Consider the following 21,752-nt stretch of genomic DNA (forward strand, 5'->3'; position numbering starts at 1 on the left):
TTTCCTCCCTCCAGTCTTCAAGGGCAGAAAGTAAACCACTGTCAGAATTCCAGAGTGAAAGGAGTCTGGGAATGTTTTACTCAATGAAAACATTTATGTCATTCTGTCTCTTGGATCTTCTTTCTGAAAACTGTATATTCAAAACCATCATGGTGCTTAGTATATGTTTACAAGTATATGCTTAGTAAAGCTTTTATCACACATAAAAACATAATATAGTCAGGAGTTTATAAACAATATTGTGTCAGACTATTTTCATTTTTATCCCAAAGTTTGAAATCTTAAAAGGTATGAATTAACAAACCCTCTTAGCGGAGAAAGGAATATGACAGTAGCTGCTGCTGCTGCTGCTAAGTCACTTCAGTCGTGTCCAACTCTGTGTGACCCCATAGGCAGCAGCCCGCGAGGCTCCCCCATCCGTGGGGTTCACCAGGCCAGAATGCTGGAGCTGCTACCCCATAAATAGTCATTAAAAGTATACAATTTCTTACTCATAGGAAAAAGTGATTTGATGCCAAGAGTTATTGTCTCTGGACATTTTTGCTCAGGTGGGTATCATTAATAAAAACGTCTGAGCATAAACTTCCAATATATGTATATTTATTATTTATGTTTATTATTCACAAGTGCTACTGTACTAATAAAAATACTATGAAGCATAGAAACAGACTATGAAAAAGATTTTTTTTAATGAAAAATGTTTGCTTAACAAAAATACTACAAAAATATTATTCAATATAAAATATGGGTAATTTATTTTTTTTATTTTCTGTAATTTTTCTATAAAGATAAACTTTATATGACATAATATTCACCAAAGTGTACAATTCACTGGTTTTTAGTTTATTCACAATGGTGAGAAACTGTCACATCTAATGCCAGAATATTTCCATCATCCCAAAACGGAACCTCAAACTTGTTAGCAGTCACTCCCAATTCCTCCCCTCCTCCATACCCTGACAAACAGTAGTCTATTTTCTTTCTCCATAGACATATCTATTCTGAACATTTCACATGGACAGAATCATACACTATGACTCCTTATCTTTTAATATGTTTGACAAGCAATTTATGAAATGACAGTTGAAAACATTCCCAAATCAGGTTTTTGATTCATGGTTTTAATCATGATCATATCTGGAAAACACTAACACAGAGCAGAGGCGCATTTGTTTCAGTCCCACCCATCAACCATTTTGATGAAATATAGCTAGGCGATTCCTCATTTTCTCAAAGTATTCTTAATAAATCAGAAGGCAGTGAATTTTTATATTTCTAACAATCAGTCTCAAATTTCCTGCAACTACTTGCACAAGATTTAAATGTTCTTGAAATTTATGATTCCAGATTTCAAAGAAAGAAAATGGTAAGAGTTTTTTAATAATACAGACATGCAGTTTTCAATCACAAAAATCACAGTGATGTTCAAACTGCCAAATGTTTCAAACATCCTTTCCTATAACAATTTATTTCCCAAAGTAGTTGCTTTGTCATCCATTATCATAATATTAGTTTTTGACTGAAGGAAAAGAGTAGTGTGTTTCTCTTTTTTAATATCTTGATATGTAGCATCCTGTGACATCAATTTTTGTAAACCATTCATCTAACCTATGAAGATTAAAACTAGATAACCTGTAAATCCACCTAACCTAATGCATGCAAACTGGAAGAAAACTGAATATTCTAAAAGTGAATACATGAGTGTGAGCACCACGGTTATTTCATTCCAAAGTGTGAAAGTCTCTTCTTCCCCCACCTCACTCCTGAACCACAAGGGATAAGTGGCCATTAGCCCCAAGGACTTAGTAAGGTACCACAGCATAGCAAATATGAGCATAGCTTAACATCATTTTGTATCTGCAATTTAAAATTGCAAATGGAACTTTAGATATCTCTGCCCCCAACATCAATGGATTATCCTGCACATTCTACTTCAGAAAATACTAATTACAAATGGTATAAAAAAAATGGTATAAAGGGTTGTTTAATATATTAATTGAGCAGTGACTGAATATACTAGGAACTCAGAAAATATCTGTGGAAGGATTGGAGGCAAAGAGGTAAAGGAGGGGAGAAGGAATTAGAGGGGCTAAAGAATTTTAAACACTGATGTAGCCTGAGGAGTAAAGTCTTACTGAACAAAAAAATTCCTTTATGAATACAGATTTTCTTTAAAAAAAAAGTTATCATTATTTTAAAATCATGATTTAGAGTAGATTAAGAAATTGGGAGGTAAGCCCTAAGAAGAAAGCCTAGGAGCCAGGATTACCCACGTTCTAAAATCAGTTTTTTGGACATAAGCAGAGGAATTTACATTGGAACCAGAGGCTCCTGACAGGATAAGGATCTGGGCAACTATCCATATCATCTATGTGTAAGGTTACATAAGCACAGACAGTCATAATTTCAAGTTAATTTGACTTTAAAATTATACTAGAGTACAATTATACTGTGTACAACTGTATATAAATCTCACACAGTAAGAAAGGTTAATTGAAAGTATTTGAAATATAAGTATATTCCAACATAGTAAATAGTTGTAACAATCACTGAAATGAAAAAAATGAAAGCCAAGGCATTAAGTGTTCATAGATGACTACAGTCCACTGTTTATCACTATTCAACAAGAGTTCAGAACAAAAGGCAGACATAGTCACCAAACAGTGCAGTATAGCTTTTCAAAAAGTTCAAAGCATTTATGACTTATTAGAGCTATGAAAACAGGATTTACTTACTATACTGTCACATGAGAGTAACATGAAAAGAGCTCCTACCTTTGTGATAAGAAGTCGGTACCTATCCAGCATCGCTTGGTTGTCATGGCAGCCTGCTAATAATTGCCATACCTCTGCCCTCAATGCTTCAGGAACACCACTCTTCACCAGAGTGGACAGCCCCTTTGGTCGTGCACCAAGGTTACTGTGCCTGAGAAAACAAGAAAATAAACCATTCATACTCCCTTCACCACTACTGACCTGCTGCTGTTATGGAAAATATATTAGTGAGTTTATATTAAAAAAAAAAAAGTGTAAGACTGAATCAGGAGGAAAATGGCAGGAAGTGGCATGAAATAATATTAGTAGTGTTTAAGTTTAGTAACGTCTTCAACTTTTTTTCTTGATTGCATCTTGCTTATTAGTGAACCACGTTATCCCACCCTCCTTCCTCTCATTTACTTTTTAAACATTCTATGAACTTACTCCTAATAATGAATGTGTTAACTGTATATTCCCAGGCATCATTTCAAGGCATAAAAAGAGCCATTTGAATCCCCTGAGATGAATGTATGGTGTGTGAGGTAAGGGCTGGGGGCTAGGGATGCTGAGAGTGGATCAGAAAAGAGACCTATTACACCTTGACTATACTTCTAAATCCTGATCCAAAGTGCTTGCAAAAGGAAGAACCTAGCCCTTTCCTACAAACCTCATATGACCTATCCAACTCCCTAGCCACATACACTTAGCAGCTTTACCCATTCCCAAGGATGCTTGGAACCTGAACAAAGACAAATACATTGTCATGAAGCCAGTTTTCACATAGCAGGTATGCGACTCTGATAATCTGCCCAACTGAACCAAAACTGAATTGTAGTTCCCAGCCTATGCCTGGAGAAGGCAGTGGCACCCCACTCCAGTACTCTTGCCTGGAAAATCCCATGGACGGAGGAGCCTGGTAGGCTGCAGTCCATGGGGTCGCTGAGAGTTGGACACAACTGAGCAGTTTCACTTTCACTCTTCACTTTCATGCATTGGAGAAGGAAATGGCAACCCACTCCAGTGTTCTTGCCTGGAGAATCCCAGGGACGGGGGAGCCTGGTGGGCTGCCATCTATGGGGTAGCACAGAGTTGGACATGACTGAAGCAACTTAGCAGCAGCAGCCTATGCCTAGCCTGAACCTGGAGCTATGTTCCACACCTTTTTGTTCAGACATTATCTCTACTTTTATTTGCTGCTCATCTTTAATCTCTTAAGAGTTGATCCTAATGTAATCATCCAAACTTTAAAGATGTACTGTGGTTTGGTCTAACATCCCAGGTTTTGGCTTCAGGTTTTGAACCTGTGAAGTCATAGAAACCGTATGTCTATTTTCTAAAATTGGCCTCCTGCCTACTTTACCAAATTCTCCATCTTTACACTCTTCCAAATGCAGCCCAGACCTCAGTTTTGGCATGTCCTTCATTTGAAAATATGTTTCAAGCTTTCCCCATACTCTCATAACCCGACTATCTCGGAAAAATTGTAACAATTTCCGTAACTTGAAAGTTCAAGTAAACTCATTCCATTAATATCTTTAATAAACCATCAAATTTATGACCATTCTGCTTTCTTTCAGCCTTTTAAGGGAAAACTTTTGTATTGCTGAGTTAGAGAACGTAAGCTGACAATACTGACAGGCTTGAAGCAAAACAGAGTAAAAAGAGGTAGAGCTTACACGATTTAACATGCTATGACACCATTAAAGAACCTTAATTATGCTGCTAAGTGAAAAAAGCATGTTTCAAAATAGTATATATGGTATTATTTAAAAAACACATTCTCTCTCTCACACTCTCTCCTTAACACATACTATTTTGAAACCTGCTTTTGACATGCATAGGGAAAAAATATCGAAGAATAAACACCAAAATATTTATGTAATGGATTAAGAAAAAGTATTCCTTTTATTTTTCTGTACTGTTTGAATTATTTATAATGATCTTTAATCCTTTTATAATCATACACACAAAAAAGTCATTTCGAGTCTTTAAATTTCTCCAGTGGACTTCAATTAAAAAATGAATTAATTTGGAAAAACACCATAGCCAAATATGCTCCATAAAATACATCAAATAGAGGCTTCCTTGGTGAGTCAGTGGTAAAAAAAAAAAAAATCTGCCTATCAATGCAGGATACAGGCGTCAGATCCGTGGTCTGGGAAGATCTCATATGCCACTGAGCAACTAAGCTCACGAGCCACAACTATCGAGCCTGTGCTCTAGAGACCGTGCTCCATAACACAAGAGGCTATGACAATGAGAATCCTGCACACAATAACTAGAGAGCAGCTCCCGCTCACCACAACTAGAGAAAAGCCCTTACAGCAACGAGACTGAGCACAGACCCTACAAACAATCAAAGAATTTAAAAATAAGAGTTGATTTTTATAAAAATGTGTCAGGTAGAAAGATTATTAACTATTCCTGATGAGACTTACACCTGAGTAAACTATATGACACATGGTTTCCTTCCAGCTGCCCATTCTTCACTCTCCAACTGCATTTAAAATTAGCAAAGGAATGGTGCACCAAAGAGAGCCGGGAACAGGTTCATAAAAGGATCGTTTTTGTAATTTTATTATTTGAGTCTCATCACTGATGCAATGGACATGAACTTGGGCAAACTTCAGGAGATGGTGAGGGACAGGGAGGCCTTGCATGCTGCGGTCCATGGGGTTGCGAAGAGTCGGACACAACTGGGTGACTAAACAACAACAGCAACAACATACTTTTGAATAGGAAAAACACATGATTTGAGGGCTAGGTGAGTTTCTGAACTCTTAGTATAAAGTAAAACTAACTAAAAACAACAGTGTGCCAAGGGCTAAGCTCATTTCTCATGAAATTAAATCCTGAATTATGAGTCCCATAATGAATAATAAGAATAATTCAAAGTAATTAAATGTACATGTACTACACGGTTATACGTGAACCGTGAACTTCCAGAAGTTCAAGCTAGTTTTTGAAAAGGCAGAGGAACCAGAGATCAAATTGCCAACATGCACTGGATCATCAAAAAAGCAAGAGAGTTCCAGAAAAACATCTATTTCTGCTTTGTTGACTATGCCAAAGCCTCTGACTGTGTGGATCACAATAAACTGTGGAACATTCTGAAAGAGATGGGAATACCAGACCACCTAACCTGCCTCTTGAGAAACCTGTATGCATGTCAGGAAGCAACAGTTAGAACTGGACATGGAACAACAGACTGGTTCCAAATAGGAAAAGGAGTACATCAAGGCTGTATATTGTCACCCTGCTTATTTAATTTATATGCAGAGTACATCATGAGAAATGCTGGGCTGGAGGAAGCACAAGGTGGAATCAAGACTGCTGGGAGAAATATCAATAACCTCAGATATGCATATGACACCACCCTTATGGCAGAAAGTGAAGAAGAACTAAAGAGCCCCTTGATGAAAGTGAAAGAGAAGAGTGAAAAAGTTGGCTTAAAGCTCAACATTCAGAAAATGAAGATCATGGCATCTGGTCCCATCACTTCATGGCAAATAGATGGGGAAACGGTGGAAACAGTGTCAGACTTTATTTTTCTGGGCTCCAAGATCACTGCAGATGGTGACTGCAGCCATGAAATTTAAAGATGCTTACTCCTTGGAAGAAAAGTTATGACCAACCTAGACAGCATATTAAAAAGCAGAGACACTACTTTGCTGACTAAGGTCTGTCTAGTCAAGGCTACGGTTTTTCCAGTGGTCATGCATGGATGTGAGAGTTGGACTATAAAAAAGCCTGAGAAACAAAATAAAAAAATAAAAAAAAAATTAAAAAAAAAACAAATAAAAAAAATAAAAAATAAAAAAGCCTGAGCACCGAAGAATTGATGCTTTTGAACTGTTGTGTTGGAGAAGACTCTTGAGAGTCCCTTGGACTGCAAGGAGATCCATCCAGTCCATCCTAAAGATCAGTCCTGGGTGTTCATTGGAAGGACTGATGTTGAAGCTGAAACTCCAATACTTTGGCCACCTCATGCGAAGAGTTGACTCATTGGAAAAGACTCTGATGCTGGGAGGGATTGGGGGCAGGAGGAGAAGGGGACAACAGAGGATGAGATGATTGGATAGCATCACCAACTCAATGGACATGAGTTTGGGTTAACTCCAGGAGTTGATGATCGACAGGGAGGCCTGTGCTACGGTTCATAGGGTTACAAAGAACTGGACACAACTGAGTGACCGAACTGAACTGAACATGTTATACAAAGCTCAATGTCAGCACTGTGTATCTACAACTATTAAAACTCCAATAAATATCTCCCATATAAAAGAAACCTTTTTATTCAACTCCACATAACACTCCAGATGTCATATTGTCTTCCCACTTTGCACATCAAATTTCCCTAACAGATGACTGTACATTATCTCAACTTCTTCCCTCACACTCATTCCTCAGCTCAGTTCAGCATGGCTTCTCTCTTTTATGTAAGTAATACATGACGTCTCTCCATGCCACTAATTTCCAGAGACATTTTTCAGTCCTTCCACTGTTGACCATTTTGTTTCCTTGGCATCAGTGACAAAGCACTCTCTTTTCCCTCCTCACAACCCAACTGCTGATTGCTTCTCCTCTATTAAAGTGTTTCAAGCTATCAATCTCTCCACTCTCCCTCAATGATCTAATTCTCTCCACTCTCTCATCTCTAGGCATTATTACCCATCCTCACAAATTCTGAGCTCCAGAAATCAATATATTCAAATTTGAATTCATATTCTTTCTCCCTAAACCTGATCATTTTCCAGGGTGCCCTACCTCAGTGACTGTCACCACAATTCAACCAAATTAGAAACCTAGATGTTACTGTTCACATTACTCTCTATCCCATAATTTATTACTAATTTATCAAGAAATCTAATGCATTTTATTTTCCCAACCTCTCCAAAATCCTTGCACTCCGACCTCCACTGCCACCAATTCTACTCATTCTACAACCTCTGTAATGACCTCCTAACTTCCACTCATCCTATTACCATGTATTTCCAATACAGCAGGCAAAATGAAGAGGAAAACAGCTTGATTAAATATCATATTGGCTCAAATTACTCTGCATAATCAATTATATAAGATTCTGAATCTGAACTATCTCTTCTTACACAGGCATACACACACACATACAAACACACACCTTAAGGTTAACAGTCAACAGTCCCTAGTATACCTTTTACTGTAATATGATTCAACTCAACCAATACTCTAGCTTCTAGCTCGCCCTCGTCTATTTGGCCAGGCATAACAAAAAAGTCTTTTCTCCTCTCTTAAAAACCCAGGCACTATTTATCTTCATAGTGAAGTGAAAGTGGCTCACTTGTATCCAGCTCTTTGCAACACCATGGACTGTAGCCTGCCAGGCTCCTCTGTCCATGGAATTATCCAGGCAAGAATACTGGAGTGGACAGCCATTCCTTTCTCCAGGGGATGTTCCCAACCCACAGATCAAATCCAGGTATCCCACATTGCAGACGGAGTCTTTACCATCCCAGCCAACAGGGAAGCCCTAGAATACTGGAGTGGGTCGTGTCATGTCGTGTTGTGTCGTGTCATGAAGTTGCTCAGTCGTGTCCGACTCTTTGCGACCCCATGGACTGTAGCCCACCAGCCTCTTCCCTCCCTGGGATTCTCCAGGCAAGAGTACTAGAGTGGGTTGCCATTTCCTTCTCCAGGGAATCTTCCCAACCCAGGGATTGAACCCGGGTCTCCTGCATTCCAGGCAGATGCTTTAACCTCTGAGCCAACAGGGTAGCCTATCCCTCCTCCAGGGAATCGTCCCCACCCAGGAATTGAACCAGGGTATTCTGCATTGCAGGTTGGCTCTTCATCAGTTGAGCTAACTTACAGACTGACATTTAAAAAGAACTGGGTCGTTCCATAATACAACATGATTAACAGCTTTAAATTACTGATTATTCTGGTAATGATACAGTAATTAATTATAGTGTATTCAGCACCCTGTATTTAAGAGATACTGACATCAATGGATACTAAGCCAAAAGCTATAGTATACATCTATGACCAGAGAAGATCCAAACAAAAGGATAATTTATAAAAATAGTCATTGTTTCAGTATTTCTAATAAAAATATAATTACATATAGTCATTGCTTTAATACAACATTAACTATACCTATCAGGAGACTTAGAAGCAGGCATCTAATTAGGACAAGTGTTGAACTCAGCACTAGAAGCAATGTAAGTATCAAATGATTCCAAAAGTCACATATAAACCAGATGTGCTAAACAAATAGTAACTGGGAAGTTTGTAATGCATGAATGTAAGTTCCACAAGGGAAGGAATCTCTGTCTTCTTTACTTATATATCCCAAGCACCTAGAGCAGTGCCTGTTATATACAAGGAATTCAATAATTTTAGATAAAAGAATAGATTTATGAGACTAAATTAACATGAACAACTAATATGGCTAAGCTAAAGAATGCTTTTTTTTAAAGGCAAACAGTCTCACTGATTTAACAGCATCATAAAGCAGTTGTATATTCATCTAGTTACCTTCGAAGAGGGATCTTTTCTTGAAACTGTTTGGGCATATAGGAACTTTCTCTATTTTTAAGGTTGTCTAAGAAAGAATTTCAAAGAGGAGCTATAATTTCTAGCAAAAACAGCAGAGAAATCAAGAAGTGAGAAGAAAAGGCACTGAGTGATACTCAGTGGTCACTTATGGAACTGGGGCAATTTGCCCCAACTGATAAAGAAGTGGAAGTAGGTGGTTAGAAGATATGAGAATGTGAGGGCAGCAGCTTGACCCACCTCAAAAGGTCTTCTCAGAAAAAGGAATAGTTAGAACTGAAACTAAAAGATGGGAAACATCAAGTAAAGTTGGGGATTTGTCCTTCCCTCATTAATGGTAAGACCTATATGTCAACCAAGGTCTCACTTTAAGTTAATCAAGATGCATGAAGAAGTTTCAAGAAAAGAGATAGATTAAAGATCACTAGGAAAAGCAAGAGCACATATTTTGTTCTGATTTGTATATGCTTTCACTGGGTTTTTTCATTAGTGGAAAAAGTTGAACATTATATTGACATGAAAAGGAAAGAAGCTATTTATGTTCATGCTTAGTGATTTGAATTCTTCATGTTTTCCGAGTTTAGATATTTTGGGGGGTCATTTTGCTGATGTTCAGCTAGGTTGAGAGATCATGGATTAAGAACATGTTTTCCTACCTTGATAATAAGGATAGTCATGAAGAATACAACCAAAGTGCCTATTAAATCTGTACCAATTTTCTGAAAGCCTAATAGTCTAAAGGTAGTTTTATTTATATATAGTAAACCAATATTCAATTTTTATCTCAAAGTTCCCTTAGTGTTTTGGTTAGAAAATCTTCCTGTCATAAAAGTTGACTTACATCTAACTGTTCAGGGTCAGCACAGTGTTCTCCTAGTCTTTAAGAATCTCAACAACTTTTATACAATTCAAAACCAGAAACAGTTTTCCAGAAATAATTCTGCCCGAATTCCTCAAATTCCTTAAATTATTTAACATGCAAGACATCAGCATTACCATTCTGAATATATTCAACACATTAAAAAAAAAATCTTGCTACCACTTTCAGTTTGGTGTTTTCAAGTCTTTCTATCACAAGTGTGTTAGTTGCCCAGTCATGTCCGATTCTGTGACCCCATGGACTGCAGCCTGTCAGGCTTCCCTGTCCATGGAATACTCCAAGAAAGAATACTGGAGTGGGTAGTCATTCCCTTCTCCAGGGGATCTCTTCCCAAATTTTTATCACAAACATTTCCTCAATTCCTCTCTCCCTGGCCCTCTTTCTCTCCTTTTCTCTCAATCTTTGTTTGCTCACTTTTTAATGTAGTATTTCAAAACACCTTAACTCTAATCTCATATGAAGACCTCCATCACTGAATTTTTAGTCTGTTTTCCATTATCTTTTCCATAGTATCTTCATTTTTTTCTGATAATTTAAAATTAGTATTACTCTTCTTTTATATCTTTCTAATAACACATTTCATTATCTGAGTTCTGATTTTATCCATAAAAGTTTCACTTTATTTTAATATAGTGATCTCATTATTTCACAGTAAGTTCAAAATACTTTCAACTATATTTTATTTAAAAGCCCCTTGATAATATAGGCTGTCTCCTCATAAAAAAATATTTTCCCCCAAAGCACCAAATGAAGCACAATAGGTGCTCTACCTAACTGAACCACAGAAATATCTTCTAAGTCCCTAGCTAATATTCCTAAGACTCACTCAAATGCTTTAAACCCACAAAAACATTAATGTTAAAAAAGATATGCCAAGACCAATTCTAAAACTTTGTCAATTCTTGTGTAATAGAAATAAACTTCTCTCAATTAGGCAAATGTCATCATTTTCACATAAACTGTCATGACACAACTACAATGAAGACAAGTAAAAACAAAAATACCTCAACTGTAGAAGATTCAGCAAGTTTTCTACAGGTCTAAAAACCAGTTATCTGAGTTCTTTAAAACAGTTCCCTAAGATTCTATAAACGAGGTGGTTGAAGTCCACTATAAAAAATATAATGTAGAAAGATTGTATTTCCGAAAAAGTGTACACTGAATGGTAGCTAAGGAATCCCATCAACTCTACTTTAGAATTCTTACTCCATTTGGAACTCCACTTTATACATAAGGCCCATGAGTTTGGTAAAGACCTCATCAACCCATGCAGTTACATCCTAACTAGCTACTCTATTAACAATTTCTTCTGACTCCAAAATTACCTTCTAAATACTAAGAAGCATCATAAAAGCAATTTCTTTTTTTAAAAGTTATTTTCCAAGAAAAATTTTTATTAGTATTTACTTTCATGTATTTGTTTGGCTGTGCCTGGTCTTTGTTGAGGCACTGAGAATCTCTGGTTGTGGCATGCGAACTCTTAGTTGCAGCATGTGGGATGAAGTTCCCTCACCAGGGACTGAATCTGAGCCCCCAGATTACCAACTGGACTATCAGGCAAGTCCCCATAATAGCAACTTCACCTTTAAAATATTTGTTGGGAATTGTCCTTATTATGTTTATTGTATTTTTTTTTCTACTTCTGTGTTCATTCCAAAGTTTCCACTGGGTGCTAACAGAAACATTTATTCATTATGTCACAATTCTGTTTTAATGTCTTTGGAGGGACTGATGTTGAAGCTGAAACTCCAATACTTTGGCCACCTGATGCAGAGAGCTGACTCATTTGAAAAGACCCTGATGCTGGGAAAAATTGAGGGCAGGAGGAGAAGGGGACGACACAGGATGAGATGGTTGGATGGCATCACCAACTCGATGGACATGAGTTTTGGTAAACTCTGGGAATTGGTGATGGACAGGGAGGCCTGACGTGCTGCAGCTCATGGGGTCGCAAAGAGTAGGACACCACTGAGCGACTGAACTGACCTGAGAAGACTGGAAAGAGTATCAATTTTCTGAGTCTATTGTCTCTCTTACTAAACCTTCTACATGCATCCATAATAACGAATCCAGAAATCTATGTACATTATAGAAATGGCAGTCTGTCCAACTGGTTAAAAAGTCCTGCCTTTGGAGCCAGACTGCCTAGATTCAAACCCTGGCTCTGTCATTGACTTGCAGCATGATCACGCTCCTAACTGTAACTCCATCACTCAACAAGTCCCATCTCTTCCTGCCTATTCATCAACTTCCCTTGCAATTGTGTCCTCAATTCATCAAATTTTCTCTCTCTGCAAGTCACGTCCAGCAACACACAATGTACATGCTATACTGACCATCCTAATTTCTGGAATTTCTCAAACTACCTCTCAACCCACATTCACTTACTAATATGTCCTTATTTCTTATCACCCCTTTATAGCAAAACTTCTCTGAAGAGTTATCTATCCATACCTGATGATCACCTTTCCTCCTAGATATAGCCTGACCAGGCTTTCATTCCTCCCTCTTTATAGAGAGTGTCTTGTGTGAGTCACCAGTGATATTTAAACTGCTGGACCCAATGAAATTCTCAGGCTTCCTCCAACCTGACCTGTCAGCAGCTGAGCACTTCCTTCTTGACAGACTTATTCACTTGTGTTTACCTTGACTCTCCTCCTACCGTACTACGTGTGCTTTCTGGGACTCCTTTGCCGTATCTTTCCTCCTCATCTTTCCAACTGCTGAACACTGAAGTGGTTGAGGGCTCAGCACCTAGATGACTATCTATATTTACTCCTTAAGTTATCTCAATATAAAGATACATAAACACACAGTTTTTTAATTAATACAACAGATTTACAATCATATAAACATAAAATTTTCAGTAAGAGAAATAAATTTTTACCATCTTCCTAGCAATTCTCCCCAAGAATATAGGATCTTCTCAGGACAATCCTTAGACACATCACCTGTTCCGCTTGAGAGTTCATTATCACTCTCTGCAGAAGAAACACAAAAACAACAAACATTATATTATATAATACATTCTATATTTATGTGTTATAAAACAAGAAGCATGACTGTTTCTAATGAAACAAATACTTCTGCTTATATTACACCACTGCAAAAATAACAGTATAAACTTCAATAATATATTTTATTTCAGTGCCAAAATAAATATTTTCAAAGCACAAACTTTTTATTAAAATTCTTGTCCACAGTTTACAAGGTATGAAACTGAAGATACCTATAAACAAATATCTTTACCCAAAGAAAGTAAAATTTAAAAACTAATGGTAACATGGTTAGAAATTCCTATTTAGTGTTCTATTCAACAGTTTAGTATTCTCAAATATTGTGTGTGTGTATTCAGTCGCTCAGTTGTGTCCTACTCTTTGAGACCCTGTGGACTGAGGGCCACCAGGCTCCGCTGTCTGAGGGATTCTACAGACAAGCATACTAGAGTGGGTTGCCATTTCCTGCTCCAGGGGATCTTTCTCAACCCAGGGATCAAATCCATGTCTCCGGTGTCTCCTGCATTGCAGGCAGATTCTTGACCACTGCATCACCTGGGAAGCCTTTATACTTTATTAAAATCATTTACACATTTTATATTATAGTTATTAATATTAATATTTGATGCAAAATAAATACTAAAGAATCAGACATATATATCAATATATAACACTGAGAAACATTTATATTATGATACAAAGAGACAACCTGAAATCTAAAAAAAAAAATTTTTAAGATATATTGAAAAGTACAAGATATTTTTGACTGTCCGTGGGATTCTACAGACAAGCATACTAGAGTGGGTTGCCATTTCCTGCTCCAGGGGATCTTTCTCAACCCAGGGATCGAATCCATGTCTCCAGTGTCTCCTGGAGATGAAACTTTCATCTTTTAAAATGGCAACTTCATAAAACATAGCAAAATGTAAAGTAATAGTTTTAGAAAGAATAAAACAGCTTGAGTTATAGTTTACAGTCAGTAGTGAAAATAAGTTAACTCTAAATTCTATAAATCTTTTGAATGGTAACAGACTTGGTGGAGACAGGAAATGTAATGGGCACAATTCACCTACATTATAACAAAGCTTTTGACACAGTGCTACCTAAGAAAAGGCTGGAGAAGTACTGATTGAATGATAAAATAAGCTAGATAAAAATCTGTCCAGCTGATAGCAAGTACCAAGGTTTCACCAATGCTCTTACAGTAATAATAGAGATTGGCATTAAGTAAATCTCACAGGGATCTGTGCTAAAAACAATATTGCTTAGCATGTGACAAATCCAGTGATCCAAGCAGAAACTCACTCATACCAGTGGATATATTCAACACCAAAAATTAATGTGATAAATAAAAGATTTATTTGGTGAGGTTTAAAAGATGTGCTTATATGCACCTGAAAAGATTTTATCACATATCCAGCAAAATATAAACAAACTATATACACACACACAAACAAATGCTTCATCATCTTTAGGACAACATCAGATAAACAAGAACGATGATGGACACTTTATTCTAGAAGCAAGTATTATTCTGGACATTGGGAATGAAGGTTAAGAGGCTATATGCTAACATCACTGCTCTAGGAAATACCTCACATATAAGTGAGAGGTTCTGTTTCTTTTAAAGCTAAAGCAAATGAAGTATTACTAAGTATTGGAGGAATAAAGTAAACAGAAACAACTGAAGCCTTAATATTAAAATAGCCTAACATGAAAAACTATGCCTTATAGTCCTTATAATTTTTTAACTAAAATGAGGCACTTCTGAGAGTAATATGAAAATGAATAAAGGAAATCTCATTTAAAATGAAGTCAGGAAGCCCTGAAGGGGCAATTCTCACACATGTATCATTCGTGGCAGCTTAAAGGCACTAACAGGAAGGAAGATTTCCTCCCAACCCAGCAAGGACAAGCTGCTAGCCACCTGCAGTCAGTAAAGAACCCCTATAGCCCTCCCCAATTTCCTCCTTTTCTCTATAAAAGCAAGCCCCTCTCCTCCATTCTCCAGATATGCTATCATTTACTGTTGTTTGCTTGTTCCAAATTGCAATTCTCTCCTATTACAAAATAAACTTATTCTGCTGGTAAAATACCTGGCTGGTTTTGTTTAACATCAGCAGTGAAAAGGGACACTATTAAAAATTACACTAGAAAACAGGTTAAACTTACACTATCTCAGGCAAACAGACTTCTGGTTATCCTTCTTATTAATTAGTACCAAACATAAGTATTCATAAGTTGGTATTCAATTAAGCAGGGTCCAAGATGATCCCACATTATACTCTAAGTTGCCATACAATAAATAATAATACACCAAAGTACCAAATTATTTGATGAAGTTGTACATGCTAAGTTGGGAGATCAAAATCTAAGAACACAATAAAACAAACAAAGAAACAAACACCAATAGACATCACTAATCTCGAATATGAAAAAACTCAAAAGGTACTACTGATATTGAGAATCTTTTGGACTCATTATTCTTGCTGTGAAAGGAATCCCTAAGCATGAAACAAAACCAAGATGCTTTAAGAGAGAATAAGAAATATGACTACCTATAAACTTAAAACTTCTATTAAGGTGCAGTATATATTTTTTAAAAACTATATTTACAGTACATATTTAGCAAAAAAATTCTAACATATGATAGGACTATTTTGTGTAACATATCAAAATGAAGAGCAGTCCAGCAGAAAATTGGGCCAAGGACATGAACATAGTACAGGGCAAAATACATAAAATACAACTAGCGAAAAAAAAAGCCCTATCTCATTAATAATTTTTCATTGCAAATTAAAACAATGAGACATATTCATCAATTAGACTGGCAGACAGTATAAAGAGTAATACTATCTGGTGTTGAGAAAACAGGAGACAGGAAGGTTGATACTTAAACAAGCAATCTTTAACTTCTTAAGATTCTAAGATGAATATATCATTTGATCTAGCAACTTCACTTATTGAAATTAATGATCCAGAAACAGATATGCAAAAAAATATGTAAAAGGATTTTAATTGTATCATTGTTTGTGAAAATAAGAAACTGAAAGCTATCAGGAATCTATCAATAAGAGTTTTATTAACTAAATTATGGTCTATCCAGTTTAAAAGAATGGTCTAGCAGTTTAAAAGAATTGGTGAAAGAATTGGTGAATCTTTATAGGCTAACATGAAAATCATCCAAAATATACTGTGATGAAAAGAAACAAAGAGTAATTTAAAGTATGGTTTTATTTTAGTAAATATCTGGACCTAACAGAAGCAGAAGACATTAAGAAGAGGTGGCAAGAATACACAGAAGAACTGCACAAAAAAGATTTTCACGACCCAGATAATCATGACGATGTGATCACTAATCTGGAGCCAGACATCCTGGAATGGGAAGTCAAGTGGGCCTTAGAAAGCATCACTACGAACAAAGCTAGTGGAGGTGATGGAATTCCAGTGGAGCTGTTTCAAATCCTGAAAGATGATGCTGTGAAAGTGCTGCACTCAATATGCCAGTCAATTTGGAAAACTCAGCAGTGGCCACAGGACTGGAAAAGGTTAGTTTTCATTCCAATTCCAAAGAAAGACAATGCAAAAGAATGCTCAAACTACCGCACAATTGCACTCATCTCACATGCTAGTAAGGTAATGCTCAAAATTATCCAAGCCAGGCTTCAGCAATACGTGAACCGTGAACTCCCTGACGTTCAAGCTGGTTTTAGAAAAGGTAGAGGAACCAAAGATCAAATTGCCAACATCCGCTGGATCATGGAAAAAGCAAGAGAGTTCCAGAAAAACATCTACTTCTGCTTTATTGACTATGCCAAAGCCTTTGACTGTGTGGATCACAATAAACGGTGGACAATTCTGAAAGAGATAGGAATACCAGAGCACCTGACCTGCCTCTTGAGAAATCTGTATGCAGGTCAGGAAGCAACAGTTAGAACTGGACATGGAACAACAGACTGGTTCCAAATAGGAAAAGGAGTATGTCAAGGCTATATATTGTCACCCTGCTTATTTAACTTATATGCAGAGTACATCATGAGAAACAATGGACTGGAAGAAACACAAGCTGGAATCAAGATTGCTGGGAGAAATATCAATAACCTCAGATATGCAGATGACACCACCCTTATGGCAGAAAGTGAAGAGGAGCTAAAAAGCCTCTTGATGAAAGTGAAAGAGGAGAGCAAAAAAGTTGGCTTAAAGCTCAACATTCAGAAAACAAAGATCATGGCATCTGGTCCCATCACCCCATGGCAAATAGATGGGGAAACAGTGGAAAGAGTGTCAGACTTTATTTTGGGGGGCTCCAAAATGACTGCAGATGGTGAGTGCAGCCATGAAATTAAAAGACACTTACTCCTTGGAAGGAAAGTTATGACCAACCTAAATAGCATATTCAAAAGCAGAGACATTCAAAAGAAGAGACATTACTTTGCCGACTAAGGTCCATCTAGTCAAGGCTATGGTTTTTCCTGTGGTCATGTATGGATGTGAGAGTTGGACTGTGAAGAAGGCTGAGCGCTGAAGAATTGATGCGTTTGAATTTTGGTGTTGGAGAAGACTCTTGAGAGTCCCTTGGGCAGCAAGGAGATCCAACCAGTCCATTCTGAAGGAGATCAACCCTGGGATTCCTTTGGAAGGAATGATGCTAAAGCTGAAGCTCCAGTACTTTGGCCACCTCATGCGAAGAGCTGACTCACTGGAAAAGACTCTGATGCTGGGAGCGGTTGGGGGCAGGAGGAGGAGGGGATGACCGAGGATGAGATGGCTGGATGGCATCCCGGACTTGATGGACGTGAGTCTGAGTGAACTCCGGGAGATGGTGATGGACAGGGAGGCCTGGCGTGCTGCAATTCATGGGGTCACAAAGAGTCAGACACGACTGAGCGACTGAACTGAACTGAACTGATTCCTTACATGATTACAAAGATCTTTAAAAATACCTGTAAGAATAGACACCAAACTATTAACAGCAATTACGTTTCAATAACTAACCATATCTTATCACATAGTAGGCAGTCAATAAATATTCAGGGAATGCATCTTTCAGTTCTAAGTTTTATATTTCTGGTAATACTTTTATCCTTAAAAGTTATGTATAACTATAAAAAGCACAGGGAAATGATTTTAATTTTTTAAATGACCCCCGTGCTATATGAAACAAAAACCTATTTTATTATTACAAACCCCTACTGCTATGTCATAAAACCATGAATGATAACAACAATGTCTTGTCTTCTTGACACTCTCCCAAGTTACTGTCCACCAAAAAAGGATATCAGAACTGTAAGCAACTAGATTAGCAATGGAGAACTCCAAGGAGAAGGAAAGAAAATGGGCACACTGAAGTAAAACCAGACCCGATGAACAATTAAGGCAGAAACAACAGAAGGCCGGGAGCCAAATATTTGGATGAAAAGTAGGATTTAGCCAAGTAAGTTAGTGGATCAGTGGGTAAAGAATCCACATGCAATGCAAGAGACCCAGGAGATGGGGGTTTGATCTCTGGGTTGGGAAGATCCCCTGGAGAAGGAAATGGCAATCCGCTCCAGTATTCTTGTCTGGGCAGTCTCATGGACAGAGGAGCCTGGTTGGCTATCGTCCAAAGGGTCACAAAGAGTCGGACATGACTGAGTGCCTGAATAAACAAACAAACAAAATAGACTCCTACAATAATATCTTTAAGACTTCCGTTAAAACATGCCTGTTGGACTCCCTGATGGTTCAGTGGTTTAGGAATTTGCCTGCTAATGCAAGGAACATGAGTTCAATCCCTTCTCAAGATTCCACATGCGGTGGGGCAATTAACCCTGCCTGCCCTGGAACCCAACAAGAGCAGCCACCACAATGAGGAGCCCGTGCACTGCAACGAGAAAGTAACCCTTACTCACTGTGACTAGTGAAAGCCTATGTGCAGTGACTTAGCAGCAGCAGCAGTCAAAAATAATAAATTTTTAAAAAAAACCATGCCTGTTTACATTATTTAGTCATATATTTAATGTCTGTAACATTCATGTTCTTCTCTTGAAGTCCAAGCTCTGCCAGGGCTGGGATTGTATCTTATTTGCCTTTATATAATAAACTTCAGCACATAACACTGGACTGTGGAATGAATGGAAGGATTACTTTGTTGCTGCTTTATTTTGAGAATATGTTCATACATATAAAGCAACTGGGAAGGAAAACCCTGGAGCAAGAAAGATAAGAAATCAGGCAAATTTTCTGTAAAGACAATAAACTGCCCAGGTTTCAGCGTACTGACTGAAAAGGAGGACAATTCCTATTCTGACTGCCTGGGAGGCTTTGAAGAAATATGACAATGTTAAGAGAGTTAGTTGAGGGAATTTGTAGGTAATAGTTTCATCTTCCTCTATAAAACGTAACTTTAGGAGAGGTCTCTGATAAACTATGCTTAATTTGCACAGCAGGATTTGGTAGAGACCCTTCTTAATATGCATAATTTCACTTCCTTATCATGAACATTTTCCTCATCGATTTCAATTTCCCTGCAGTTACTGGTGTCCTTTAGAAAGCAGGACCATGAAGAGCATTTCAGATGTCACTGGATTTATACTGTAGGACTACTACTTTCTTTAATCTACACATCAGTGAAATGGAAATCATATCAATCAGGTAGTGTTGTAAAAATTAAATGAAAATGTATTTGAAGTACTACACAGGGTGCCTGGCACATAATAGCACTCAAGTGTTAGCTATCGTTTTTATTCTTATTGTTATTGAGCCCTTAGTTGCCTAACTTCAAAGCACTTAAAAGTAACTTAAAAAGGATTCCAGGTTTGTTCTGTCTTATCCACGGATTTCTAGTATGCAGAGAGCAGAAACCAACTGTACAATGCCAAAAGAAGTTATAATCGATGTAAATTTTTAGATCAAACAAAATAAATATGTATGATGCTGCAATCAAAATAATTTAGTTTCTTAACTTTGGCACCACTCCCTGCTTTGAAAAAGAATTGTGTTTCTATTAGTGATGTTTTTCATCCTAATCATAAAAGGAAATTTTCAGAACTAGTATCAACAAACTACAGATACAGATATACAAAAGGAAAGGAAAAAAAGTACAAATACAGATATACAAAATACTTTTTTTCAAATAAAGTTAAAAATAAATAACAAAATTAGGGACAAATAAGCACAAAAATCTCATTTTCTTTTCTTTTCTGTTAAAGAATTACTCATAAAATACAAAGCTGAAAATTAAGCACAGATAAAATGTTACTAATGGTTTTCAGATATTTTTCCTCTTAATTTTAGTCTTTCTTAGTAAGTAATATATATTTGTTGAAAGAAATACAGGCAATCACAGGTTGCTAAAAACTTTTTTCTAAACACACTGGGAAGAAAAAAACCAAAAACTTTACTAACTGTGCAAAATGGGTAGAAACGGGTCTGTAAAATGACACCTGACAACCTGAAGTAGTAAAAACGTGACTCATTTTGATTGCCTGCTGCCTGCTAAGTCACTTTGGTCATGTCCGACTCTTTGAGACCCTATGGACGGTATTCCATCAGGCTCTTCTGTCCATGGAATTCTCCAGGCAAGACTATTGGAGTGGGTCGCCATTTCCTCCTCCAAGGGATATTCCCAACCCAAGAATCAAACCCATGTCTCTTTTGTCTTCTGCATTGGCATGTGGATTCTTTACCCCTAGTGCCACACTGATTAATTAGTTGTAAAGAATGTCATTTTGATGGCCAAACCCTATAGCCACATTTTAATGACTTTAAATACAATATAATCTCTCACTTTTCACATCACAGAGTCTGAATATACTTGTTTTACATAGAAGCTTATATGCAACTGTAAATCATTAATGTAGAACAAACTATATTCCTTAGTTTCTGAAATGTTCTAACATTTCCCACTGTCCAAAGTAAGTTGATTTACAATAGAGAAAAGATTCAAGGTAGAGACCACAAATTGCTTGTTTCTTTCCAACTTAATTACCATGACTGTCATTCTGAATCTAATTACAAGTTTAAAATTAATAATCCCTGTAGTTTTTAAGCGTAAGTGATTAATAAAAATGTATCATTATTTGCTGAAACCTGTCAACCACACTCAAGAGAACTAGGGCAACCAATATACCTGACATGAAGGACAATTAACAATGTTAAGCAAACTGTTACATTTTACATTTTTCTTGGATATTAATGACTTAGAATTTATTTAGTTACGTATTTACACTTTGAATTTCAGTTCTTTGGAAATGCATTTCAATTTTACTTCCATTTTCCTATTTTTAAAATTGTATGTATGTATGTATGTATGTATGTATGTATGTATGTATGAGTAACATACAAAAAACTGTAGATATTTAGTGTATAAAACTTAATGAATTTGTAGAAGTTAGCATAGTCCTAGAATAAGAAATTTGAGTAATGTCTATCTGAATGTATTACCTATGACCCTTTGCAAAATAAACTGAGGTGGTAAAAGAGGAAAATAGCATCTGGCAGACTTTTTAAAAAGAACATATGATTTAATAAAAAATTGTTTTAAAACACATTCAAAGAATGACTTTTTTAAGGCAGCCATTCAATTAGAGGGGAAAATTAAGCAAG

At 36.9% G+C, this 21,752-nt stretch overlaps 1 protein-coding gene across 2 annotated transcripts in view; it reads right to left on the bottom strand.

Annotated features, from left to right (window-relative positions):
• The window catches only part of RABGAP1L (RAB GTPase activating protein 1 like), a 722,977-nt gene that overhangs the window by 501,058 nt on the left and 200,167 nt on the right, over window positions 1-21,752 (bottom strand). For both annotated transcript variants that reach the window (XM_040263944.1, XM_040263947.1), the window contains exons 12-13: window positions 13,058-13,151; window positions 2,775-2,925 (exon numbers count right to left, since the gene is read on the bottom strand). In XM_040263944.1, the coding sequence (XP_040119878.1) occupies window positions 2,775-2,925; window positions 13,058-13,151 (245 nt within the window). The remainder of the gene's footprint in view (window positions 1-2,774; window positions 2,926-13,057; window positions 13,152-21,752) is intronic.

This window comes from Oryx dammah, unplaced genomic scaffold (genome assembly GCF_014754425.2).
Source record: "Oryx dammah isolate SB20612 unplaced genomic scaffold, SCBI_Odam_1.1 HiC_scaffold_21, whole genome shotgun sequence".
NCBI lineage: Eukaryota > Metazoa > Chordata > Mammalia > Artiodactyla > Bovidae > Oryx > Oryx dammah.